This window comes from Larimichthys crocea, chromosome XX, assembly GCF_000972845.2.
Source record: "Larimichthys crocea isolate SSNF chromosome XX, L_crocea_2.0, whole genome shotgun sequence".
NCBI lineage: Eukaryota > Metazoa > Chordata > Actinopteri > Sciaenidae > Larimichthys > Larimichthys crocea.
Genome location: NC_040030.1, coordinates 15,904,541 through 15,931,885, shown reverse-complemented (window position 1 = coordinate 15,931,885; position 27,345 = coordinate 15,904,541). Strand labels below are relative to the sequence as shown.

The following is a 27,345-nucleotide window of genomic DNA, read 5'->3' as shown; positions in this document are numbered from 1 at the left end:
TGAACTTCATGGAAAAACGAGTTTTCATGTTGTTCTGCTGACTCCATGCTGGTTGAATCTCTGGATTTCTGATCAGTGTCAGACAGAGAGTTTATTTATTGATTTCTGATCATCTTGTTCAAAGGTTTAATAATAAAGGTGTAAATGACAAACAGTGACGCCTGGAGGTCGGTTTGGGGTCCAGCTTTAAAAACATCTCCCAGTCAAAAGATGGAGGTGGAAAACATACTCTGATATTATTTTATCAATGTGATCATCACAGCAGCTGCATGCTCACTTCAGTATCAGACAGCCTTGTAGTCATGGTAACATCTAAAAATAAATAAATCTGATATTTCTCTTTTATTCTGAATTATGGATCTGTGCTGAGAACGTAACGTCCCCTGTGGAGCTCGTTCGAGGTTCAAGGCTGCATGGATGAATAAAAAGTCACCACCACCCCCGTTAATGAAGAGCAAACAGCCGAGGCTGAGTGATGCTGTGGCGGCGTGGAGCGGCGCTGCGCTGCGGTCCACCGTGCGGTCCACCGTGCGGTCCACCGTGCGCGCTGCTCCGGACGCGTCCAAATGACACAAAGCAGCAGCTGTGATCACTTCTGTCTAACAGAGTCTGATCATTAACCATCCACACACACCTCCTCCTGATCTGGATCATTAATAACTGCATTAATGATGTGATGTGATGACATAACGCCAGCCTGAGAGCCTCAGCTGTTCAGGTTGGATTAGTGTGAGGCCACTCTTACAGGTTGGAACATAACACAGCATCGGTGTCTTACCGTCAGCGGCCAAGGAGCTCTGCATCATCAGCATCAGCACCGCGCCGATGCTCACAAAGCACCGGGCCAGCATCCCATCCAGCGCCCGCCGCGTCCTCTTCCCGTTCCCGGGCGAACACACGGCCAGCATCCCCGCTCTCAGCATCCATGGCGCCGCAGAGAAGGAGCGGGGCTCTCCTTGATTCTTCACCCCTCCAACCTCGGGGCCGCTGCTGGACAGGAGCGCATGTTTGGGAGCCATTGGTCAACCAATTAATCCGGAATGGAAAGCATCTAACGGGGCTGCTGTGGTGAAAGGCATCCGATCAACGCGCCCCCGGTGCGGACAAGCGGGGCTCCGCTCTCCATGAGCCTGCTGGAGGCTGCGGGGCTGCTGCGGGGCTGCTGCGGGCTCGATCCGGAGACAAAGACGGGCTTTTTAGTTTTCCTTCACGCGTCTCAATGTGGCTGTTTCTGCGTGTGTACGCGCGCGCGCTGGTGCCCCTACTGCGACCGCAACGCGCTCTCCATCTCTGCGCGCAGCTGCGTCAACGCGCGTCAACGCGAAGCCGGAACACAGCTCAGCCGCCTTCAAAATAAAATACTGAAGTAGTTCTGCATCAAACATCCTGATGGTGTCATTAACATCATATCTGTGTTCATTTATTAATAATAAAGCTGTTCCCTCATCGGTTTACCCCAACGGTGCTGTCGCAACCACAGACTGTTTAAAACATGGACGTAGTATCCGCGACATCACCCACAGAGGGTGGAGGCTCTGCCTGTGGACTGTGCCAAAAATGGGCAAAGAGGTGGAGCCTGGTTTCTCAAACAAGCCACCTGTCAGTCAAAGCGTCCACGCTCTTAACCCTGCATAACTTTAAGCCTTAATATAATGTGAACAGGTGAGTTGTATATAAATTCACCCTCAGTACAGTTGTCATGAACGGGGAAATTAGCTACAGAGACCAAAACTGTTTTTTTGTACCAGGCTGTAAACATGTTTATTTCTGCTGTGAAGTTGGACATTTGGACATGGGGACTTATGGAGACTGACCCTTTTTGAAGCCGTTCATATAGCTGACAGTTTTTTGGTGCCAACAAAATTCTTCTGGGACAGAACATGTCATCTGAACGTCCACTTGAGGCTGGCTCCAGAAGTGAGTCAGTCTCCATAAGTTCCCATGTTTCACAGCAGAAATAAACATGTTTACAGCTTGGTACATAATAAAGTTATGCAGGATTAGGAGCGTGGCCGCTTTGGTTGCTGTGACCGGCAGGTTTCATTCAGCTCCACCCTCCACATGTTTACACAGTCCATGTTTCATATCAAATAAAAGTTTAAATTATTTATATGTTTTTGTTCTTTAAAGATCATTTTCATTTTCCCACTTTTAATCTCTAAACCTGTAAACTTCCTGTTCTGACTCTCTGTCAGCTGGCTTGATGCATGGTAGAAATCATCCTGCGTGTTTGGGTGTAATTACGGTAAAAAAATGACAGGAACATATTGGTCATTACGGTTCGTCATAGAACACCATACCTGTAATATTAAAACAATGAGCATCAGTTACAGACTGCTGCCTGATCTGGGTTCAGTGTGGAGGCAGGCGGAGGTGGTGGTGGTGGCCCCCTGCTGGGAGCTGAGGGCAGAGTCCCCTCTGAAATGATGACAACCACATCAGGGGTGGAGGGTGGAGGAGGGGGGTGTACTCATTATTAGTGCTGTTGCCCATTGTGGCCACTTTACTGTAAAAAGAAATAATGGTGCCATCATGATTCACCCTCCAGTAAACACGGTTATGTCACCAAACTGGAGCCTGAACTTTTTCTCATGTTCCCAGTTAATTAGTTAATTGATGCCCCCGTCACTGATGTCAGTGGAACAACAGGACCTGTGGACTTCTCAGCGAGTCGCAGGCTGCAGCCGTGAATCAGCGTTTCGTGACATTCAGAACAAGAAGCTGTAAAATAAATGACTCGTTTTACAGTTTGTTTTCTCTGTAGGCCTCGTTCTGGTGGGCAGACAATGTGTTTAACGATGAAGTCAGGATGACGTCACTCTGTATGACACGGCTAACTAACTGTTCACCGGACACGTCTAACCATACGCTGTAGACTTAAAGGTCCGGTGTGTGGGATTTAGTGGCATCTAGTGGTGTAATCGCTGCATTGCAATCTCCTCACATCATCCTCGCCTTCCCAGTGTAACCCAACCTTACACACTAGACCTTTGAGGCATTTTTAAGGCATTTATATAGATACAAACAGACTCTCAAACATCTATATGTCTACAGGAGGTGGAGGTGTGTATGTCGGAGGTGCATTTAGCCCAGACAGCATCATTCTAGGATCACAATTTCCAGGTCCCGTTCCTCCACGTTTTTTCATGTGTGTTGGAGGAACAATATTATGGATTATATTACTCTATGGATCCAGATTGGAATTATTTGGTGGTTTGGTTTAAAGTAGGGAAATGTTTGGAGGTGAAACTGCGATATCTGAAGACGTGTGGTGTTGGAATATTACGATCTCTAACAAAGGCTTCGAAGGACAGGAAAGAATTCTTATCCAATAGATCACTGAAGAAAAACAGTCCATGTCCATGTCAACCCGTTAAACTCTGATCTATGGTTGAGAGACAGAGGAGAAAAGTTGTTTGTCTGATCATGTTTACGAAAGTCTTACTATTGGTTGGCTGCAAGCATTTAGGAGAATCTATGATGGCCACCCGACCTCTAACAACCCACAAGGACCCATCTAGACTCAGCGTTTGGTTTGTCCCTTCTGTAGAAACAACACTTTCCCCAAATCTTCACCTTTTAAAAAAGGTGCAACCTGAATGAAGCCACTGTCCAAACTGGTTTCATAAAAACAAGAATCAGGGTGTCAGATGACTTTTGTTTAGAGTACTGTTAGAGTAATTAGAGTACTGTTACTTACGTTTGTTGACTTCTCTGGTATCCGGGCAGAATCGTGTGATTCCTCCAAACAATTAACCAACCAACCAACCCAGAACTAACCTTAAAGACTCTACCTTAACACCTGCTGCTCATCTCTAATTAATGACACACAAAAAACTCCCCCTAGTGGTTAAATCAAAATATACACACACAAATACTACTTACCTGGCATGGAGCGGGAACTGGTGGGACAATGTTCAAGGAGACTTGTTACTTAAGTTAGAAGCTCATCCTGAAAAGAGTTCAGTTGCTCGAGGCTGGCTCCAGCAGTGAGTCAGTCTCCATAAGTCCCCATGTCCAAATGTCCAACTTCACAGCAGAAATAAACATGTTTACAGCCTGGTACAAAAACAGTTTTGGTCTCTGTAGCTAATTTCCCCGTTCATGACAACTGTACTGAGGGTGAATTTATATACAACTCACCTGTTCACATTATATTAAGGCTTAAAGTTATGCAGGGTTAAGAGTGTGGATGCTTTGATTGACAGGTGGGTGTGGTTACAGGTGTCATTCGACATCACACAAACACTGTTTATTCTTTATAGTCATTGGTTATGCCCGTTGATCTGTAGGGTTAAAGTCTGTGTACAGTAAAAAAATAAATATGTGCTCTGAAAAGAACAAAGTCAGTGAAATTGGAAAGATTAAAAATAGTTTAAATTAATTCTCAGCTCCAGGACTGTGGGAGCGTTTTGAAGCGACTGAAACGTGTCAGACGAGTTCAGAAAATGAACATGACTAAACTTTGAAACACTCTGAGCTGAGATGAATTCATCTCTGTCTCTCTGCTCAGGGTGGCCTCAGCGTGTCATCGAGCCACCCTTTAAGAACCGCCCACAAAATCCTGAAAACTGGTGAAAAACAGTTCGAACCTCTGACTCCACCAAGTCTTTTCACGTGTTTTCACCAACTATTGTCCAACATATTTAACGTGTTTGGAAAGAATTTACTTTAAACACCGTTTGGCTCACGCCGTCACACGGCTGCTCGTTGGTTCACAAAGAAAAAGACGACATCGACTGAAGCAAAAAGATTTTTTTTTTTTAATTCAAAGTGAATCTTGACATAGTACACCATCAATTCATAATTTGACACTCACCAATAAGAGTCACCAAGAAGGAACCCGCTTTTTGTGACTAAGTACATAAGGCTTGGTCACATTGAAACTCACTGAGAACTATAGAGGGAGGGGGGGAGAAAATAAAACGACCGCAAACTGGTAAGACACACATTATTACATCCAAACAATAAATCATTTTTCCCAGTCCTCATATTGTTGAATATTGCACAGTGCAGTTGCTACATGTCAAACTAGTGTAGCATTTAAGAAAAAGAAAACACAAATCAAAAAATAAAATAAAATCAGAAAGCCACACAGATCTACACATTTAGAACAGTAACAGTTTCAATTTAGCAATCATGTCTACATATTTGTGTCTAAATACAATAAATGTCAACCCGATAATTAGATAACTGTGGTACAAAAATCTACCTAAAACGTGTCTTGGGAGTCGAATTTCGCAAGTTCAGCCCAGAACCCGCATGAGATGCTGAGAGGTCCCAGTGAAAGCAGAGCAGCCTAATCTGGGAATATTGATGAACCCAATCCATGATTACTGCCCTCCCCAAAAAATGATTCACGTTAAGTTTGTTTGTTGTTGCCTGCTTTGTGATTTAAGGCTGCTGGGCTCCGTGTGCTTCCTGCCCCGACGGTGACTTTGACGACAACCGTCAGCCTGAGGCCGCGGGCGGTGGAAGGACGGCAGGGCGGGATTATCCACCCTAAGCAATCAGCCCAAAGTGGTTGGTAGAGAGGGGGGGATTATACTCTCTGAGGTGGGACGCGTGTTCATCTCATAGCAGGTGCTGAGCCGAGACAAACAATAGAGACATATGGGAATCAACGAGAGAGGATGCACACCACAGGATGGAAAAAAAACCCATTAAGTACAGATTACTGTGCCGTGACACACACACACACCTATCAGTTATAAATCCAGGCTGTGCAACAGTGCATCCTCTTGTTCGTCAAACCCAGTAGCAGATTAGACAACACAAAACACACCCACCGTTACAAGCAACGTAGCAAAATCATAACAAATGCGTTACGCAGAAGAGAACGGCAGCGAGCGGCAAACCGCCGCGACGAGCATCGGGATATTTTTCAAGTTCCAAATGATCCGAAACGGAGCAAAGATTTTTTCGTCCTGGCGGGCGGTTGGTTACACTCCCGACGAGGATGGGACAAGCTTTGGACCTATAAACTTTTGATTGATGGATAAAGCATTTTTCAAAAAGAAACCCCTGACTGAGACATAAACACGATGATATCTATCTATGGTAATAGCTGCAAATACAAAAAAAAAGAAACCATCGACATCCCCGATCACGTGAAAAGAGAGAAAACGCTGTGGAGCAACAAGTAACTCGTTTTCAACAGTCAAAGTTCCACGAATACATTCACGGTGTGAGAATAAAGCTTTGCATTTTTGTGTGTGTACATACTGAGGCCCTATTTTTGTTTTTTTTTTTAGTACTGCACGGCGTTCTTGGTGAAATAAAACATTCCCTGACTTGTTACTTTCTTAGGATTCTGTAAAACAAAAGAAAACTCCAACAAACGAACAAACAAACTTTGGGGTTTTTTCTTTTGTGATCGTCGTGAAAAATAGGAGCTGATCCCCTGAAAGAAAAAAAAAAAAGGAACTTAGACTTTGATATCAACGTGAGACGTCGCCTGTCGGCCGCTTTGTTTTCAGAGAAAGGCACTAGTTTGTACAGTACGAAGAGTTTTGCGAATACAGTCCGATGACGGAAATAAAAAAAGCTAAAACAATACGCCGACGACACACCGCTTACAGTGAACCCAGCCTACGTTTGAAATACTGATGCTAAATGCACAAAAACACACACACGCGCACACACACACACACCAAAAAGCAACAGAATTAAACAAAAAAAAAAATTAAAGAAACTTCCATTACAGCAGTTTACAATCACTTCAAAACAACAAAGCCAATATACAGAGGCACTAGCATATAGGAATAGCATTCAATATACTTTAAAATAAAACCCACTTCTATTGTATCTCGTCGTCGGGAACTACAATACAAAGAGAGAACGCAGGCTAGAATGAGATTAATCCTCTAAAATTCACAGCTACGAAGTGGCAGATAATCAGTACATAGCAGCTTATTATCTATACATTCCAAATACAATTTTGCCAAAACATAGCTCAGAAAAATAAAAACCTCAACCTCATGTGTGTTTTTTTTGTTTTCTTTCTTTTAAAATAGAGATCTCACAATATATTCCAAAAAAAAAAAAAAAAACGCCGATAACTGTGACAGTATGCCGGAGGTGAGAGGAGAAATAGTATCGACCATGCTTGAGAGAAATGATTAATGAAAACAGTCTTTGGTGCTGATTGGGAGTAAAAATACCAGCGGATGTGACAGTGACGGGTAAAGACGCAGCTCTACGACACACTGGAAGTCAAAAATAATAATAATAAAATAAAAATCAAGGCTATGCATCCACCCTGAAGGAATGTATCAAAACTGAGAAACAGGCTTCAATACAAGGACAAAAAGGGGGTCGTCTCGCACGAGTATCCGAAACGATCACCGATACACCTCTAACACTCGAAAGCCCAGCGATGATACTGTAAAGTTCATAGGTTATTTCAAACACTGAGAAGCATTTTAGAAGTAAAAACATAAAACAGCTTTTTTTTTTGTCGTTGTTTAAATCTATGCCACTCCCAAAAAACTAAAACATAAAAACGCTTTAATGCGAGTCTAAATGCAAAATAAGAATAAAAACACAGCAACCCAGAGGCTATCTAGATTGTATTGCAGTTACAGTAAACAGTGACAATACTGTTGTGAATTAAGTACTATAGTGAATAGAAATCGATTATCAAAATATCAAATCACTCTTTATGTACATAAAAAGCTCATTCAGTCAAAGCCCTAAATGTGCAGCCTCTAGCTAAAGTAAATCCATACTCTGAGTTAGAAAGCAAAAACTGAAAGTCCAACATTTGCCGATATTAAAACGAGACCACAAGCGTTAATCCTCGCGCGAGCCCATCGTGTTCAGAGTCCGAAGGTTCTAAGTGCTGCAAGCCCGTTTTAAAACGTACAATCTAGAAGCTCCTGAAGTAACGTCGTCGTCGTCGTAGACTCTGGTTTTAAGGCACTAAGGAGGCGGCGGCGGTGACGTCTGCCGCCGACAGAGACGGGAGCGTTCCATCCTGGTTTAATACAGACGGGGATGGCTTAAAAACAAACGAGATCTGACCGGCTACAAGGCAACAAAGATAAAGGGAAGGGGAGGCCGAGCGCCCTGACAGCAACGACGACAACAACAAAATGATTTCCAGCCTCGAATTAGATCAAATTCTCTGAACACTACTCGACACGTGACAGGAGGTAATGTGCAAAACACACATCCTCCATTCCAATTTCCTTATCGCCATCGGCTGTGATGCGCTCTCGTGAAGCTCTGCGGTTTTCATCAATCGTCCGTTGGCTGACATGATTGCGCAGGAGGTCCTTCAGAGCCGAGGTCGCTCTGACAAAAAAATCGAACATGATCGCAGACTTTTGACGGCCGTGAGTCGCCGTGAAACATTTTTATCTTTCAGCATTGTTAATCTTCTTCCTCAGTCCCCCATATGATACATCGTTAAATCCGCCCTCCTCGTTAACCAACGTCTTCCTCGTCATCACAAGTGTCCGTTTTGTGCTCTGCTGCTCGCTCTACCCGCCCAGGTCGCAGCTCCAGTCCATTTCCCGTTGCCCTTCCTCACCAGAAGGTAGTGCTGCGGCCCCGTGCGGCTCCTCAGATATAAGAGAACTGGGGGTGGTGGCTGAGCTTGGTGGGGCTCAGAGGGAAGCCTGTGTAGGCGGCTGGGGAGGCCATGTACGGGTGAGGAGGGGGGAAGGGAGGCGGCTTGAACTGGTGCGGGTGGTGGGCATAGCCGGGCTGGTGGTGAGGGTGGATGGTCGGGGAAGGGAGGAGCCTGTGCGGGTGGGGAGCGGGGTGTCCGGGGTGGTGGGGGTGCGCGCTGATGCCCAGGGTCACCTGGTGAACTATAGCGCCTCCTTGGGGGTGGGAGAGACTGTAGCTGTGCTGGAGGAGAGGGGGAGGGCGAGAGGGCAGGATGGGGTGGTGGGGGTGGGGGTGGTGAGCGGCGGTGAGGGGCCCGCTGGGCGGGTAGGACAGCAGGGTGTGCGGGGCGGCCGAAGTGTGTGTGGGGCTGCTGTGCTGCAGGTGTGTGAAGGTGTGTGTGTGCACTGTGGGGGGGATGTAGGCGTGCGGCCGCAGGGGCCCATAGTTGCCGTTCCACTCTTTGTTGCCGTGGTTTGAACCGTACGGCGGAACCTGAAAGAGAGAGAGAGAACCACAAGGACGGCCGTTAGCATAGCTTAGCACAAAGAATGGAAACAGAGGGAAACAGCTAGCCTTGTGTGCTTTCTGCCCAGCAACCAGCTGCAGTCGACCAATCAGAGCAGAGCAACAAACAGCAGCTTCTGTCAGTTGAAGCTGCTGAGAGAGAGAAAGCCTTCAAACAAGAGACCGCTCTGACCAAACTGTAGGTCGTATCAATGAACAGAGAGGATTTTAAGCATCCTCAGGTCTCGCTGAACGTCTACATATATAATCTGTGTGGCTAAAGTTAAAAAATGTGACCTCTAGAGCGAGGTAAAAAACTGGTACGTCTGCTTTCCCTCCACAAATCTCTGCCCTCAGTTAATATGGGAGTAAACGGGGCAGTTGGTGGGTGATCCTGACACATCTGAGCTAACAGAGCCAAAACTAGAAGTCTGACAGCTTCAGCAGGTTTATGTGAGCGAGCAGCACAAATTTTCCAACAACCTGATGTTCAAATTATTTCTGTAGAGTGAAATTTGTGGCCGTGAGAGCAGTTTAAACATTATTTTCTGGTACAGATTTTCCACTCTAGCGGTCATGTGACTCACTCTAGCTTCCGAACATTCCGTCCATAAGCGCCCATGTTAAATTTTCCCGCTCTTTTTTTTTGGACAAATACAAAAACAAGAAAAAACATATTTGGAGGCGTTCAGCTTCAGCGTCATCCGCCTACACGTCACAAAGACAAAGAACCGAACCGACCTGTCCAAAGCCCAGAGGAGGAGGGTGCTGCTGCTGCTGTCCAGTCACCTTTTGCTGTCGGGACATGAGGGGGCCGGATGGGAGGAGGGGGACGGAAGAGGGAGTGCTGTGTTGCCCTACGATGCTGCAGCGACCTTTGGACCGGGACCAGGACTCTGACACTGGGACAGAGAAGAAAAAAAAAAAGACAGGAGTGAGTCGAGCGAGGACGTGCACACTGAAGACGGCAGGTTTAGTCCGTACGACCTGCAAGACTGAAGACTTCAAACAACAAACGAGCATGCACAGCAGACAGGAAGGGAAGAGGATTCAACAGCTGATTAGTGTATGTTCGATTAACCAAACCACGTTTACTGAAAGGTTCTTTAAAGGAACGATACGTAACTCTGCTCCTGTGATATCCAGTATTTGAGCGTGTTTCCTTAAACGTCATTTTATGATTCAATACAGTAAATATCTGGCAGATTGTTCCTTTAAGCAGGTGTATTTATATCAAATGAAGCTGGATTAATGAGGCCAGCGCGTGTCGCTTCAGTTTGCATGGCTGTTGTGACCTTCAGGATGAACTACCGGCAAAGTAAATGACGGACAAGACGAGCACAGAATCCTCACGTTTGAAAAACACTAAACAGGACGTCGCTGTGAAGGACAGAAGATGTCGAATTGTTCTCCTGATCAAAGACGATCAACGTAGCTCTAAAAAAAACCTGAACATTTCTAAAAAAGTGGGAAGATTTTTACAGACAAAACTCGAGTGGGCAAAACTAAACACGAGAGATCGAGCTAACCTTTGAGACGACAACAAAGGAGTTTAACTCATCAACTACACGCTGCGCTCCTCCTGGCTTACAGTCGGCGTGAAAGAGGTTTTATATCGTAGCTGGGCACGAGACGAGTCACCTGGTGTAGAAGGACGACAGCTTTACGGCCACGCTGTAATTTCTGCTGCGTTTAAAGCGTCAAACGTGTCTTTTACTTTTTAACAGAACGATAAACAATAAAATCTGTGAAGTGGAGGAAAGAGAAAGAAACAAAGATTGTTGGCACTCAGAAAAACGAACCTGAGGAGCAGAAAGTCGATCCTCAGACTCTGATCTGGATCAGTTTGAAGTATAACGTGAATAAAAATGAGCAAATTTAACTGATGTCAGATCAGTGTCTCGAGGGAAACTTTTGCTGCGTGGCAAGAACCAGCAGAGAAAACACGAGACTCCGACACAACACCGCATGAAATGCATCCACTTTTCCCTCCACTTGTAGAAACTAAGACTCTAAAACTCTTCTTCTGTAAAAAAAAAAAAAAAATCTAATTCTGGGTCACTGGTGCAGGCAGAAGTCGTGCTGTCAAACACAGGTGGATTTGTTCGAGGCACTTGAGTTGGGGAAAGTTAACTTGAAGGATTAACGGGAAGAAAAAAGCTCCACCGTCATTTCACGCTTCCTGCACAGCGCCCAGACGTTGTGGGCTTTGCTTTGGGGAGATCTGCTTCACTGAAGCTCACTCTAGATGTCGACAGACTTCGTTTCTACACCGTTCATCAGCCTCAGGGGACGAACCAACACCAGCTCTGTCTCTGTCTCTTTACTCCTTAAAGTAAACTGATAATTCAGTGGAGGGAAAGCCATAAAAAAAGAATCTGGGACAATGTTAGCATTGCCTCCTGTGGATGCATCTCTGAGGTCTTGGTTCGACGTGGCTGCTTCTCTGTCGGTGTCTCTTGATCACCTGTTAAAGCCTCTATGACCCACTAGGGGGTGGTAAGCCCCCACTGCTTCCATATGACCTGCAAAGCAGACACCACCAAAGCACAGGTGACAGACCACAGACAAGCGGCGAGATGACACATTTATGGGGGGGAACAAACACTTTGCAGGGTGTTAGTACACAAACATCATGATTGGTTAAAACAGAGTGAAACATGTGAAACATCTGCACTGACCCGTCCTCTGGACGCGCTCCTCGGCCCCCTGCGTGTTATTGTTCTGCACCCTCATCGGTGGAACCACCATCGTCCTGACGCCGCGGGGGCTCCTGCCCTGCACCGCAGGGGAAGGCAGCGGCGCTACCATCGCGGCCAAAGGCGGCCGGTTGTTGTGGTTACCGTTGTCGAGGTAATGGTAGGTGCTGTTGCCGCGCGGGGAGGTGGACGTGTCAGACGTGGGGGAGCCCTCCACTGTGTCGCAGCCGCTCTCGTGGCCGTCGTCCTCGGACATGCTGGTGAGAGACAGACGAGAAATGAGCGTCTCTCTTCGTGGAACGTTACTTCTCTGTTATCTGAACGTTCGTGTCGGTTCAAACCTGTTGGGCCTCTTGCACGGCGAGACGGAGGGGCTGGACTGAAGCGAGTTGGAGGCGAAAGAGCTGGTGCTCAGGCTGCTGTCGGGGCTGCTGAGGGAACACACTCTCTCCATGGACACGCTGGTGTTCCTGCACGCTTCGCACTCACACTCCTCTTTGCAGCTGTGGACAGAAGGACGCAGCGTTACGGAGGCTCAGAGCGCTCCAGATGTTTCTTAAAGCGACGTCCTCCCTGTGTGTTTCTTGTTAACTCACCCACTCAGGCGGCACCTCTGCGGGTCGTCGTCGCCTTCCTCCTCTCCGTCCGTCAGCTCGCTGTGGATGCTGATCACGCTGCCCGCGGGGCTCGGCGTGTCGCCCATCAGCACGGCCACGTCTCGCTGCTGCTGACCCGACAGCTCCAGCTGGCCGTTGTTGTTGTTGTTTGGCACCGCCTCTTTGAAGCAGCTCACTTCCTCCTCCGCGTCGTCTTCTTCCTCGTCTGTGTTATGAACCTCTGGCTGCCTGGTTTCCACCAGCGGCGCCTCCCTCTGCGGCTGCTCCCGCCGCGCCTCCGCCTGTCCCACAATGTCGGACATTTTGGGGGTCCGACACGCCGATATGTGGATGTTGTTGAGGTGCGACAGGTTCCTTTAAACACACAAACAGTCGACGTGTTAGACAGAAACAAAACGGCGGAGCGGTTTCAGTCTGAGGGAGCTGAATCTCACCTGTTGTGACTGTGTCTGTTCCTCTTATTGGCCGGCTGAGGCCACACGACGTGAGCTATGCCGATGTTGATTGGCTGGTGGGCAGAGAGGGCCGACATCTGATTGGTCAGGAGAGGCTGTTGCATCACCGAGTTGTAGTGGCTGCTGTGGGGACGCACTTTCCTGTTAAGACAAAATGTGGCGTTATACTTTGAGTAAAAGTAATAGATTACATGCTATACTCGTAAATAACATCTGGGTGACTCACCCCCAGTCGCTGATCCTCTGCGGGCCGCCTGCGGTGTCGCTGGTAAGGGAGGACGGGGGTGGTGGAGGTGGGTGAGAGGGGGGAGGACCCACCGTGGTCATCTGCTGCCAGGCTGCCGGGACGAGGAGCTGCTGCCCCCGGCTGGACCAGGCCTGCTGCGGGAACGCGACAGAGGCGAAGACGCTGTGTGTCAGAGAGACTGGAGGAAGGTCGTCGTGTCCATGTTTGGGTCTGTGTCTTACCTGAGCGATCACACCAGGCCTCACCGGGAGGGGCTGTATGGGAGGGGCCTGAGTTACCATGGGAACGGAATAACCCGCTGGTTGGTTGAGGTTACCTTTAAGAAAACAAAGCACCCGTTAGACACGCACCTACGCAGCCTTCGCATTCAAACAATGGAAACGTCCACACACCTTGCATGGCGGGGGGGCAAAGAAGAAGGGCGGGTGGAAACGAGTCGCTGCACCCAAACTGACCACTCCCAGGCGCTAGAGCTATCCCAGGATGCAACACTGACTGAGCGGACTGGGTTATAGTCTAGGAAACAGAAGAGAGCAAGAGGAGGATAATGATTGACAGTCACGTGTGACCAGTTTCCTGAGGTGATGTTATGACACGTTCTACCCTGAAGAGGGCGACATTAAGTCAGCAGCACAGAGACGTTATGCAACCAAAGATTAGACACATTTATGTGACGAGTGATGCACTGAAACATAACACAGAGGTAAAACATGCTACAGCGTGTCACCTGAGTGTGGACCGGTATGTTGCTGTAGCCCAGCGGGAGGCCCGAGGACACGGCGGGGGCCACGGGAGGTCTCGAGAAGTGAATGGTGTTCTGATTCAGAGCGTCGAAGATGGCGTTGGTGGGCCGGCTGTGACACATGTCCATGATGCGGAAAGACGACTGCACGCTGCGGAGAGGAGGAGGAAAGTCGATTTTTAAGACTCGATAATTCATCGACTGGAAGTTACTGCAGGCGGAGAACAACAAACGAGCCTCACTGGTTACTGTGCGGGTAGTCCAGCAGGTGAGTCATGGTGAGGAAGGGGTGATTGAGGACGCTGGAGGGAACCGTCCGGTCCTCGGCGGTGATCAGCAGCATGCTCTTCAGCAGAGACACAAACTCCCTCCTGTCGGCCTTCTCTGCGAGCATGTCGCTGTTATCGGGAGTGAGCACCAGGTTCACCTGACGGATGGGAGAGAAACCCGTTCATGTCAGGACTGAGTGAGAAAGAAGCGAGCAGCTACAACATCCACAGAGTGATCTGTGGACTCACGTGTGCGATGTCGTCCAGACAGCTGAAGATGTACTTTCTGGCCTCTTTGGATTTTAGTCCCGTCTCTTTCTCGTGCTCTTCTGTCGTCTGCAGAAGCACAAAGATTAAAATCAGGTCAAAATATTAAGATTCAAACACACACAGGGTGTGTTTCCATGTCAATCTGTGTGTTCAGGCAGTTGGACTTTTCCCTGGGAAGTACGCGGACTGACAAATATTAGCGTTGCGTTGACTTTAAATTATTTAGAGTCGGCTCAGCGAGAAGTCTAAACACAGTTTCACGTTTCCTCAGGCTGCCTCTGTCCTGCTTCGAGAAGCTCATGCAGCTGTTTCCTACAGGTAACACGCTGAGACTTCGTTTCTGTGCATATGTGCCCCGCAACCAGACAGGATGTCTATAACGTGTGTGTGTGCACACGTACTTTTAGTCTCCAGGAGGCGTACGGCGAGTCAGACTCTTTGGAGAAGAAACGAGAGGTCTTGGTCCCCTTGTTGAGCAGCTGCTCGGCAGGAAGGCCCTGAGTCTGAGAGATGTAGCGGATCTGAGCAGAGAGAGGAGACGGAGGAGGGAGGAGGAGGAGGAGGAGAGGAAGAGGGGGGAGGACAGAAAGCATGGGAAAATGTGGGAGAGAGAGACGACTCACATCACAACAAGATAATCAGCCTGAGCGTCATTTCATTTGGTACTTTTTTTTGTTAAGCGTCGTGAAAACATGAACTCTGTTTATTTGTTGAAAGAATGAAGCTGGAATAAGAGTTCACACACACACACAGAGTGTTTGTGTGTGTGTTTGTGTGTGTTACACGCTGCAAACTTCCACTGTGTCCAGCAGCTGCTCTATAAGTTGCTGCTTATCTAATACGGAACATTCAAAATCGCTGCACTTCAACCTTTGCTGCTCTGCCAAGCTGACATAGATGAAGCGCTTCAGAGCCCCGGGTGGATGCTGCAAACATACCACACACACACACACACACACACACACACACACACACACACACTTCATGCCCTGAAGATTCAGACCTTCCTGACTGAGACTGACCTCAGGTTTAACCTACACGAGCATCCTCAGAGCGTCACGTCTTCGATTTCCTGACTTGAACTTGAAGTGAGATTAAAAACGTCCCTGATGTGAATCTCACGACCACGGCCTGCGACACACCGGTGAACATGCTGAAGAGTAATGTGGTGAAACGTTTAGAGAGCGGAGGACCGACAGACACAACCTGCGCTGCTCGGCCTCATGCTCGCTCTGTCAAGTTTACAGCCACGATGATTCAAAGTCTTCTGACCGCTCTCACTCTCACACCGATGGTGAAACCTCCGGGAGGAATTTGGGATTGAGAATCTTCGACATGCAGACTGAAGGAGCTGGGGATCGAGCCGTCCATCACCTGATTAGTGGACGACCCGCTCTACCTCCTGAGATCAGAGGGCAGCTACACCTTCCCTCATCCCTTTAAATTCCACCGGGCACGTACGCCGCGGCCATTCGAGTCAATGTTTCAAACCACGCTGGAAGCTCCGTCGTCCCAGCGGGACGGGGAGTCAAGACAGAGATACCGTCACTTCTGAAAAATTACCACGTGCCAACAGCCAGAAGGGAAACAATGTAACATACTCTACGTAGCATATTTACATATTATGGGGCACGTACAGCAGAAAAATTAGGAAATCTGTGCAAGTTAACAAAGCATGGCGTGCTAAACGCTTCTGAAACTCTCCGTGGGGGTTCAAGTCGTGTGCAGGCTGCAGCTGCGACGTGACGTGATGAAGACGTGCAAAATGAAACAACTCAGACGACGAGCTGTGTGTGACACGTGAAGCAGAGAGACGGATTTCTAAAGTTTTCGGGAGTTTTACACTCTCTGCTGTGTTACTGCATTTTTCTGCAGACTTCCTCAAACTCAAACATGTCCCGTCTTCGTGACCACGCTCATAATTCTCCAGAAATCCCATGACCGCTGGAAATCCTGTGTGTGTGTGTGTGTGTGTGTGTGTGTGTGTGTGTGTGTCTCAGAGAGAGAGAGTCCACAGCCCAGAACAAACACCCCGACTGGCCAGAGGGCACTGGACTGAGAACCTGCTGATGGTGCACTGAACGCTTCACAGTGTGTGTGTGTGTGTGTGTGTGTGTGTGCACACGTCTACCATCAGGCTTATGTTTATAAATACATTTTGCTGTGTAGAGTGGAACTGCAGCGAGCCTTGGCATAGTACGGCATACTTTTAGGGGCTCAGTGTGCGCGACAGTGTGTGTTTGTCCTGATGGTACAGCAGCTCCGTCAGCCTCCATCTCTGACACACGCACACGCGTGACGGTTCCCACCGAGCGAGCCCTGAACTCTCCTCTGGAGCAAGAACGTTCGATTCTGGCGTCTGATCAGCGTTTGATTTGGCACAGGAAGTCGAATATCTGAGCGCGTCGGGGGGAACAGCACATGCCCATAAAAGGTCAAATAATATCTTTTCTCCCAGCGCAGAGACGCGACAATGCAAATCAACGTGCACGCCGAAAACACGACGATTCTGCGCCGAGCTGTCAAACACGAGGTAATCCCTGTGAACGCCGTGTGGGCCTTTTCCCATGCTCCCTCGCTCTCCCTCTCCCTCCCTCCCTCGCCCGGGGGGACTCCGGTTTGAGTCCCACTTGTGTAGTTTCAGACCGCACGGCCCTGTGGGAAGATAATCACACGTTGCCAAGAACAATTTCCTGATTGGCTGGGCTCAGATTAGTATGAGGTGGATTTGGTGCAGGATTTGTTGAGCAACAACAAATAAAAGCTTTAACTGTGATGAACACATCGAACACACACGTCTTCCTGTTCCTCTTCTTCCCTTCTTTGGACTGTGTGCGATACAGCAGCTTGTAGTTCTTGTGTGCGCGCATGTTTTAGGAATGTTACCTGGTCGTACTCCAGCGCTCCGGGGTAGAGGGGCCAGCCCAAGAAGAGCTCGGCTATCACGCAGCCCAGGGACCACATGTCGATGGCCTCGCAAAATGGCAGGCCCAAAATAATCTCTGGAGCCCTGCAGAGAGAGAGAGGGAGAGGGAGGAAAGGTTACATCTGTGAGCTGGTCAACACAAAGTATTCACACTGTCACACCTCGGAGGATTCAGTGCTGTCAGCTCTAAAACAGAAAGAGTCAGAACACTGTGGACAAACCTCAGAGGCTCGTCTGGACCACTCGCCTGCTCTGATGGCTTCGATTAAACCCAAACACGTCGGAAACAGCAGCCTGGTTCAATAAATCACTCAGTTTTTCCACATTCAGTTGTCACGATGTACGCATGCTGAACAACAACAACATATTTTGCTTCTTTATTCGTCGTCTAGTGACACTGACAGTTTAGAGAATGGACAGTGCATCTGTGACGCTGCCGCTGTCCTCACACAGACATACGTTACCTCAGGACTAGGGATGTAACGATGCATCGTGACATGATTAAAATGTGACGACTCGCATCGGTTGACAGAAAAAAATGAATCGCAATTCTTGGCGAATGGGAACCTGCACAGCGCGTGCTCTCACTGGTCAAACAGGCGCGTTGCGTGAGCGTGGCGTGTTTGGTCCGTCCTGCACGCGACTTCAAACCCCACCGGGAGTGTTTCAGGAGCGAGCGCTTAGCCCGCCAGACTTTGTTTACCTGCTTAGATTTGGACATTTTCCCGGTGTATGTTCTTCTAAACATGCTTCTACATGTGTAAATATGTTACGTAGTTAATTAGTTTCGTTTTTGTCTGTTTTTACGACCGGCAGTTTGCACGGGGTATTTTATTTTGAAAATCCACAATCCATTCTCTTTGCTTTTTCTGTGTCTGGCTTTCGCCCGCTCGAGGTGCTCTGTGGAAATTGACACGTGCTGCTCGCAAGTTTTATGTTTTTATTTTATTGTTATGTACAAAACTTACCAGCCACATTGGCTGGTGATCAAAAAAGTTAATTTAGAGCCCTGGTTACGCCACTTAGTGAGCGAAAACTGCACATCACAGCAGTTAACAGCAGTTTACTGTGAGATTGTTTCTAAAGAAAGCTGATATCTGTCATGTGTTTTGTTGTTTAAGATGTAAGTTGCACTTTTTGTAAGAGAACACAAACTGTTTGAGAGTTTCTGTAAAGAAAGATTTTTTTTTCTGTAAAGAGATTTTTTTCCTACAAATAAAAAGTATAATAAATATTATAATTTTATTTGGTCATAATTTGTCTGTAGCTCATTTTAATTTAAAAAAAAAATCGTATCGTGACTCGAATCGAGTCGTGAGTTCAGTGTATCGTTACATCCCTACTCAGGACAGTCCAAACTTTTCTGTCTGTTGTTCCCCGTTGGTGGAACGTCCTACCAGTTCCTACAGATCAGGGGCGTCCCTCTCTACCTTCACAGACCTCCTGAAGACCTCCAGCTCTTCAGAGAGGACCTCCTCTACAACACTACCAACAGCTGGACATGATACATCTGTCCCTCTCTACAACTGGACCTCGTTTCTATGAGTTATTGTTGCACTAACACGTCCATCATTGTTTAAATGAAATCCAATGTTAAACAGGTTAAACGTTATGTCAGTGTCTGATTCCAGGTTCTCAGAACATTACACCACATGACGTGCGTCTAAACCTCCTGCAGCTCTCGATGGACTTTGTCACTTGCACAATTCAAACAGGGGCCTGGTGATCCTGCATGAAAACAATGGGCCATTAAGGCCTGGACACAGCAGCCGAGCAACAGGGCTGCAAATAGCAACCACTGCTGTGACGACCGCGGGGGGAAACCACTGTTGCCAGGCAACGGCCGGACGCAAGGCCATAATGTAACAGTATTACAGGGTGATAAACGGGGCCGCTGCGCATCGCCGTGTGTGTGTGCGTGTGTGTGTGTGTGTGTGTCCGGAGGAGGAAATGACACTTCACCATTTCCTATTGCTGCTTTAAAAGAGGAAGAAGTCGTCACATTATGCAACAGTCTCAAACGTTTAGAGAACGTTCCTGCAACGCAGACTGTGAACCAACTGAATACTCTCCCACGCCTCACATGTAACATGTAACATGTACAAACTGGGACTGTTTACTGCAGGCCTACTGGAGATTTACCAGAAATTTACTGGAAACTTTCCACCCTTTGCAACCCGGGGAAAAACTCGGGCGGACTCCATGGAAGAGGACCCGCTCTCACTGTGTTTGGACGGAGAGGGTGAGGCGTGGGACGTTTGGGACAACTTCAACACTAGGTGGCACTAAATCCTCCACACCGGACCTTTAAAAGCACAAAGCAAACACACACACACACACACACACACAGACTGTATGTTCTTACTCAGCTTTCACTTCTGTCTGACACACCGACGGGGATGTTCAGCTGAACTTTAGTCTCACATCCAGCAGACGGGAAGTGTTTCAAAACTCAAAATATCATTTAGAAAATATTACAAATATTCTGACTTCAGACTGATTAAAGGTGGACGGGGTGTGTCTGTTTGTTGTTCCAGCATCAGCCTTTCAGAGCGCCAACACACACACACACACACACACACTGTTTGGCAGCCACGCTGGGTTCCAGAACTGACTAGTCACATTAGAGAGCAGCAGTCAGGACAAGAACGAACTCAGCAGAGTGTAACCACTGTTGTATGCAAATCACTGAGATAACTGTGGACACACACACACACACACATATGCGACATATGAACCGTGTGCTTTAAGACCTGGAGACAAAGCTCAACGCTGAGGCTCAGTGTGTGTGACAGTAGATCAAGTTACATGAGACCGAACACGCCAAGATCGAAACATCGAGCGACACGCGATTACCTCCCCGTTACGTTTTCAGAACGCGTCTACGTTCGGGACAAAAAGACGCCGACGCAAAAGAAAAACACACTTTTCAAAGACGGCCGGTTTAATACTTCAAACGTCAGTCCTAAAAGACGATCGAGCTCAGACGAAGACGTCTTAAATGTTTATAGGAAGGAAAGAGGAGTGAGCGGAGGAGGGTTGGAAAGCTCTGGACAACGTCAGCTTCTCCTTTTCTGTGCGCCCGCTGGTTTAAAACCACAGCAGCTCAGCAACTCGACCATAATTAAACTAACCGGAGACAAAGAACGGCAGAAATAAAAGAATAAGGCCAAGCGAGGACGAGAGTATCGACACACTGCGTACACCACTCACTGTGAGTGATGATGTATTATTCATAAGGCAGCATGTACCTGCTGACCATTACAAGAAAGGAGAACCTGCAAACGGTGGAATCTTTTCCCATAGCAACAACAAGTCCCCAAACTTCAAACCCGCTCTCTTTTCTGGCCCTGAAACGGACTCAGAACTGTTTTTAGGAAGCAAACCCAGCACGTCTGAACGTCTGCATGGACCCAGCGGACAGTACCGTGTGCCGCTGCTGTAAAACAACACCTGTGCGACAGAGAAATCACACCTCAGACGAAGGAAGTCTGACACGAGCCGCCCCGATCTGGAAGCGTGCAAAGACGATAGCCGTCTTTTCCTTCCACCTGATCCGCTCGCCTCAATTATTCATGTTAGCCCAGTGCTCCATTTTCATTGTGGGAGGCTGGTTTTACGTCACCAGGCGAGGCACCCACAGGACGGGAACAGTCACCTCGCCGGGGCCCTGCTGTGTCCACGCTGCCATGGCAACAGCAACACATTAGAGCGAGGCGAGCTTCTGCCGGAGGGCTTTCTGTCGACACGGTTACGCTCCAGAGTTCATGTTACGAGCTCAGAGCTCATTCTTCCAAAAACTAAACATGACTAAGCAAGAAAAGCAGAGGAAGGCTGCACATGTTCACGCTTCGTTATGTTTGACCGGTGGAAGACGAACAAATATGTTTGATCAGAAACGATGATGCGTCAGTAGAAATCCAGAATAACCTGAATTCAAAACAGGAGGATCAAACACAACAGCCTGCAATTACTGGACATGCTGCCACCTGAGCCAAACACACACACAATGACACAAACTTTGAATCTCACTGACTCAGTGTCTGTGTGTGTCTAACACAGTCAGTCTCTAAAATGTACCAAAGTAACCACCGACCAAGCTGCTCATTTCAGATGGCGGCATGGAAACGTAGCGCCTAGCAGCAGATCTGCAGAACGACGCCTGGTTCAAGGAGTTAAGCGGCAACCTCGCCGGCTGTGAAGTGAAGCCAGTTCCTAAGCGCTAAAAACTGTACGAGGCTGGCTCCAGAAGTGAGTCAGTCTCCATAAGTCCCCATGTTCAAAACTTCACAGCAGAAATAAACATGTTTACAGCCTGGTACAAAAAACAGTTTTGGTCTCTGTAGCTAATTTCCCCGTTCATGACAACTGTACTGAGGGTGAATTTATATACAACTCACCTGTTCACATTATATTAAGGCTTAAAGTTATGCAGGGTTAAGAGCGTGGACGCTTTGATTGACAGGTGGGTGTCGTCACATTTGGCTTATTTGGACACCGAGGCGTCTTTCAGCCGATGTGAAGTCACTCAGTCCATTCTTTATACCGTCATCAAGACTGACTCTCTTCGTTCACTGGAGGAGGTAACATATGATTACACTTTTGAATTATACGATGTTAGTTCCTATTTATTACAATGTATTGAGGGCACTTCCCTTTATTGCTGTTATACTAAGACTGGCAGGGGAAGGTTCAGGTTAATGTATGAATAAAGGGATTCCAGAACAGAATGAGCCTGGGACAGGTCAGAGAGGGGTAGGGATGGGAATCGAGAACCAGTTCCGTGTGTTTCAATTCCATGGAATCGTTTATCTAATGATTATCCTATCGAATCACGTCACGTAACTTCCGCAATAAGTTACGCACGCTCGATTCCAGCAAGCACGACAAATTACGCCACGTAACTTACGCAAGAAGTTTCTCACGTGCAGTGCAATCAGTATAAACAATGTCACCCACTCGGTTCAAACGCTCCAAAGTTCGGCTGCATTTCACCAAAACAGACGTCAACAGGGCGACTTGCAATCATTGCAAAGTGGAGATAAACAGCGTCAGGAGGGAACACGACAAACATGCAGAAACATTTACGCACACAACATGCAATATTTTTTAATGAATGTCGTGTTTTTGACACGCTTGGCAGCAGCCAGGCTATGACACCTCTGTGGTTACTACAGAGGTAAATAACACACGCCTACATGTTAGCCATTGTGCTCTTTGTAAAACATGCTAAAACAGTTCACATTAAACGAATGCCTTCTGCATTACATTTAGAAGATGCCATGAGAGAGAGAGTGCTGGCAGCTGTACTAGTACTCGCTCCAGTTCACTACCTCTCCTAGATGATGCTGATCAAACTGTTTTGTCTCCTTTTTCCCTCCAATGAGAACGATAAAGAATCGAATCGTTAATTGAATCGTAAAAATCATCAATTCCCATCCCTAGAGAGGGACATCTAGATGGGGACATACGTCTACTGATTCAGGGGATATGCGGAAGAAAACTTGTCTGTTAACAATTTGACACAGCCCATTATTAGGAAAATGTATAAGAACCAACTGTTAGAGCTCCTCAGGGAGCCTTTTCTCTGTAAGCCCTTTAATGTGTTGCACTTTTGTACAAGAACAATAATTCAACTTAACCTTTGATGCTTTGAATCCGATCCTCCTTATTTAAGGGTTTTTCTTAAAAATCCCCCTAACAATGTGTTTGTATGAGGACATTCAACCAGAGAGAACTCGTGTCCTTTGACTTCATTTCTGCCCGTCGATGGCAAACAAACATCAGAAACGCTGTCTGCGTCGGTCTGTAGGTAATTTACAACTCTGGATCTGTAATGACAGCGTTAAGACAGCCTGACCTTTACACTTTCCTTTGTGTCCTGACTTTTTGCCACAAAGCCACACGGCTGGCAGCGCTGCCACCCCGCACCTCTGTTTTCTGGAAAATCCAGGGAAAACCCCAGCAGCTGTGGTGAGGGCAGCATTTCTTAGCAGCCTCACTGTGTAACAATACAATACAGTCATTATGCAACGTGAGCGGTGGAGACGAGGAGACACCGAGTCCTGCACGCCGCTCCCTGATAACCTGACGTCAAACCAAATGACATAACATACAGATAGATCGATGCAAGAGGAACACACACACACAAGTGTGTATACGCATCAGGTGAACGACTCGACCAATCAGAGAACTTCTTTGTTGCGACGGAACCGAGTTATTGTGAAGCGTGTTCAGGGTACATTGTGTAACCAAAGCCTACACATGAAGTACCCAATGTGGACACACACACACACACACACACACCACACACACACACACACACACACACCGGATGTCTGAATGTTTTTTCCTGGATCTAAATGTGGCTTTTTTACATACCACATTCTTCCCTGGCCTCTGTGTGTGTGTGTGTGGTGTGTGTGTGTGTGTGTGTGTGTGTGTGTGTGTGTGTGTGTCCTGGATGACCTCCTGAAAAAAAAAAAAAAAAGAAGAACAAACATCCAGTGCCAGCCCATTTTAACTGCACTATGATCTCACACACACACTTAACCAGGTCAACTGCGGAGCAAACTCTTTATGTTATGCAACAGCTATAGCTCCGTCCCAGAAAGTGGCTCGCCTTTGGACAAAGTTGCGCTGCCGTGTGTCCACGGAGGTTGTTATTTTAAAACAAAAAAAAAACAGAAGGCCCTCGTCGTCACATTTCTCTGCAGGAGTGGAGCGGTGGGTGTGTTGCGGCATGTCGGCCTGCAGACGAACCCAGCATTTGTCACAGATTGTGCAATGTTTGAAGAGTTTTGCAATAGTTTGCCCAACCCGATCAACCTTGCTGAAACTGCTTGGGTGAATGGAAGCGAGAAAATTGCCCAGCGGTTGTGTAAAAAAAAGGAAACGCCGTCCCGTCGAAACGAGCTTGGACGTCATTAAAAATGTGTCACCGACTTCACAATGAGTCAGCAGAATATTCATTTTGTGAATTCATTGTTTTCGAGTCTTTTGCACGACAGCGCTCGCCGCGTTCCGTGAGCGCGCCTTCCTTCCTCGCGCCCCGGCGTGGAAGACGTGCCAAATATTCATGATGCTGTTCCTCATATAAACATTCAGTTCCTCCTGCGCGTTATGCAAGAGCTGCCAGAGTTTAGGTAGGGCGTGACGCGCTGTGCACAGATCAGACATACATGCATGCACGCAGGCAGGCAGGAATCCAAGAGGTGCAGGAAAGAATGGAGGAGGCAGGGTGAGGACTGAGAGAGAAAAGAGGGCAGGAAAGGAGGGAGGAAGAAGGAGTCCTGGAGCTCGGGCTGAGAGCGTGCATGTTAGCACAGAGCACGTCATTTTCGTAAGAAGGGAAACAACATTAAGCTGCAGGAGAGACTTTGCTAAACCCTGTGGGAAGCAAACACAGACACGCAAATAAACAACCGTCACCCACGGGAGTCAGTCAGCATATCGGATGACAAACGACTTGACAGGACTCCGTGACATGTCGTCTCTTCCTATAAATATCCTGTGGACGCGTTTCTGAACATTTGTTCCAAGCGTCAACGCTGTGTGCAGCTTTTACTTTCTTTCAACCTCTTTTGGTTCTCTTGAAACAAACTCCACTTAAAAGTAAAAGTAAAACAATTCACTTTCATCACCTGAGGGCGGTTTCTGTGTCGACCCCCCCACCCCAGGCCTAACCAAACAATGACAAACATGGCATAAATAAATATAGACAAACAAACACGCTCAGCGCTGAATCTTCGTTTCTACGCTGACAAAAGTCTCCTGATCGCTGTGAATGATTTTTGTTGGATTCAAAGTAGCTTGAAGAGAGAAAGAATGCTAACAAAGCGAGCTCAAGCCTCATCTACTGCGGGGCAAGTCCCTCGCAGCGCTTTCAAGGCGTGTGAGAGTCGGAAATATCCTGAAACAAAGGCGGATCTTTTAACCTCAGTGAGGGTGGATTACGCAGGGATTCGACTCGATGTGGCGCTACAGCGACAACGTTGTCGAGCCAGATCCAACCTTGAAAACGGAGCCAGACGTCACGCGCGGCCAATCAGACGCTTAAAACTGGCAAACCGTCAGCCTGAAAAGTCTGAGACTAAAACTAAATAAACTCTGACAACTCTTTGTGTTCGGACTTTGTTTATATCATGAAGCGCTTCTAAATCTGAGTGGACTCCAAATTTAGGCTGCGAAATAGAGACGTGAAAAAGTTAATCTGGTTTGTGTCCGACAGATGAGAAAGCAGTGGTTGAGTGACAGACAGTGAATGAGAGTGAGCGAGCGCCGGCTTCGATGAAGCCTCTAATCAGAGAAGAAAAGTTATTTCCTGGGTGTTTCACAGCCGACACATTCGGCACAAATGCACACAACCCTGCTACGTTCGCCTGAAGCACGCTCTGTCCTCACCTGTAGTATCTGGACTGCAGGTACGTGGAGCAGACGGCCTTGGAGACGTGACTAGCCGAGCCGAAGTCGATGACCTTGACTCTGTAGGGCTGCACGGTGGGGTCCACCAGCATGATGTTCTCTGGCTTCAGGTCGGCGTGGATCAAACCCAGAGACTTGAGCTTCTTTAAGGCTGTCGCCACCTGCAAAGACGGATCGTGACTTGAGTTTTATGGCCCTGAATGTGCGGTGTGTCTCTGGAAGGGGGGGCGTCAGTTTACCTGCTGCAGGATAGGCCGATGATTTGAGCGGCAGTGGACTGAACTTGTTCTGTTTGAGGAAATCGTAGAGGTCTGCCCAGCATCTCAAACACCAGCAGGTGTGGCTGCGGTGCTGGAAGCACTCCAGGGCCGCCGCACCACGTTGTGCTCGTCGTCAGCGTTCTCGCTGCTCAGCCGTGCCAGGATCTCCACCGTGTGGAATCAAAGCAAACGGTGCACAACAAGATCGCCAAACACACATCATCCCGTGAGAAGAACAACAAACAACATCCCAACCCGCTACACAGAAAATCATCTGTCCCATGACGTGCATTGGTGGGTGGTTCTTCAGAGTATCTTGACACACCACTTCGTCTACCTCTCCACCTTCAGCCACCGAACGGTGCCGCGACCCGGACTCCACACCTCGTAGCTGTTCTTCAAGGAGCACAGAACCTCGTGCTGAACTAATGATAGTCGCCATCATACCGATCCGTTTCTGGTCACCGTAGCTCCGCTGCCGCCGCCGCCGTCGTCGTCCCGGAGCTGCGTTAGGCCTCATTTCGGTCCCGTCCACCCCGACCCTGTTGTGTTGAGCTGGCAGCGTTCCTCCGCGCCGACTCTGAGCGTGTCCGCATTGTTCCCTTTGCTGGTTTGCAACATAGCCACAGGCAGAGGAAGTGAAGGCAGCGCAGGCACTCCTCACTAATCTGCATGTTTCCGACGCAGCTTTTCTCCCCGGGATGTTCTCCACCTTCGCCTGTCTTCTGCTCACATCTCTGGGTGAGCCTGTGTCTACAAGTTGACGTATCCGCCTCTCGCTTGTACTCTCCTGCTTCTGTCCTCCTCCTGCTCGGCTCTGATGCAGGCCCTCCTCAGTAGCCGCAGTCAGGCCTCCTCCTGCTCCTCCACCTCCTCCCGATGGAGTTCCACCACTGTCTCTACGAAGCCTCACCTCCTGTGGGCCTTCTCCTCGTCTGTCCCGGCTCTCCTCTCTCTGTAGTCCTGCAGTCGGCAGCGCCCACCTCTCTCCCTCTCCCGGGCTGCGGTCCCCTGTGCGCTCTCCCCGAGTCGGCGCCGCTGAGGACGGGATCACGTTTGTTGGGGTAGGCGATACCGTAGTTTACTCCGATCACATAGGTCTTGGGCGGGGGTCGTTTCTGAAAGGCTCTGCTGGTGTTGGTGCTGTGGTGAGCTTCGTCTTTGTGTCTGCTGGTACCACTGCTGCTGGTTCCTAAGGCACTTTTTGAGCTGAGTGCGGTTGTGATGGGTAGACCAAGACTTGTGAGGCCATACCTGAAGAACAGAGACAAATAAAGCCATCAGTCACTAATTAAAAAGGTAAGATAAGGACA

The 27,345-nt window shown here is 48.1% G+C and overlaps 3 protein-coding genes across 6 annotated transcripts in view; all 3 read right to left on the bottom strand.

Annotated features, from left to right (window-relative positions):
- kiaa1549la (KIAA1549-like a) overlaps positions 1 to 1,342 on the bottom strand; it is a 93,719-nt gene extending 92,377 nt beyond the window's left edge. For all 3 annotated transcript variants that reach the window (XM_019261410.2, XM_019261411.2, XM_027272328.1), the window contains exon 1: positions 779 to 1,342. In XM_019261410.2, the coding sequence (XP_019116955.2) occupies positions 779 to 1,019 (241 nt within the window). In that variant the 5' untranslated portion in view covers positions 1,020 to 1,342. The remainder of the gene's footprint in view (positions 1 to 778) is intronic.
- Positions 1 to 27,345, bottom strand: part of herc56.1 (HECT and RLD domain containing E3 ubiquitin protein ligase 56.1) — an 820,440-nt gene that overhangs the window by 668,351 nt on the left and 124,744 nt on the right. The gene's annotated exons all lie outside the window — the stretch shown is intronic.
- Positions 4,992 to 27,345, bottom strand: part of hipk3a (homeodomain interacting protein kinase 3a) — a 37,223-nt gene continuing 14,869 nt past the window's right edge. The window contains exons 5-18 of one of the 2 annotated variants that reach the window (XM_027272329.1): positions 17,309 to 17,432; positions 14,824 to 14,943; positions 14,402 to 14,488; positions 14,126 to 14,310; positions 13,869 to 14,034; positions 13,534 to 13,657; positions 13,363 to 13,457; positions 13,121 to 13,275; positions 12,874 to 13,035; positions 12,419 to 12,793; positions 12,164 to 12,325; positions 11,805 to 12,079; positions 9,865 to 10,025; positions 4,992 to 9,111 (exon numbers count right to left, since the gene is read on the bottom strand). In XM_027272329.1, coding sequence (XP_027128130.1) covers positions 8,569 to 9,111; positions 9,865 to 10,025; positions 11,805 to 12,079; positions 12,164 to 12,325; positions 12,419 to 12,793; positions 12,874 to 13,035; positions 13,121 to 13,275; positions 13,363 to 13,457; positions 13,534 to 13,657; positions 13,869 to 14,034; positions 14,126 to 14,310; positions 14,402 to 14,488; positions 14,824 to 14,943; positions 17,309 to 17,432 — 2,734 coding nt within the window. In that variant the 3' untranslated portion in view covers positions 4,992 to 8,568. The remainder of the gene's footprint in view (positions 9,112 to 9,864; positions 10,026 to 11,804; positions 12,080 to 12,163; positions 12,326 to 12,418; positions 12,794 to 12,873; positions 13,036 to 13,120; positions 13,276 to 13,362; positions 13,458 to 13,533; positions 13,658 to 13,868; positions 14,035 to 14,125; positions 14,311 to 14,401; positions 14,489 to 14,823; positions 14,944 to 17,308; positions 17,433 to 27,345) is intronic. The other variant, XM_027272330.1, reaches the window with a different exon arrangement.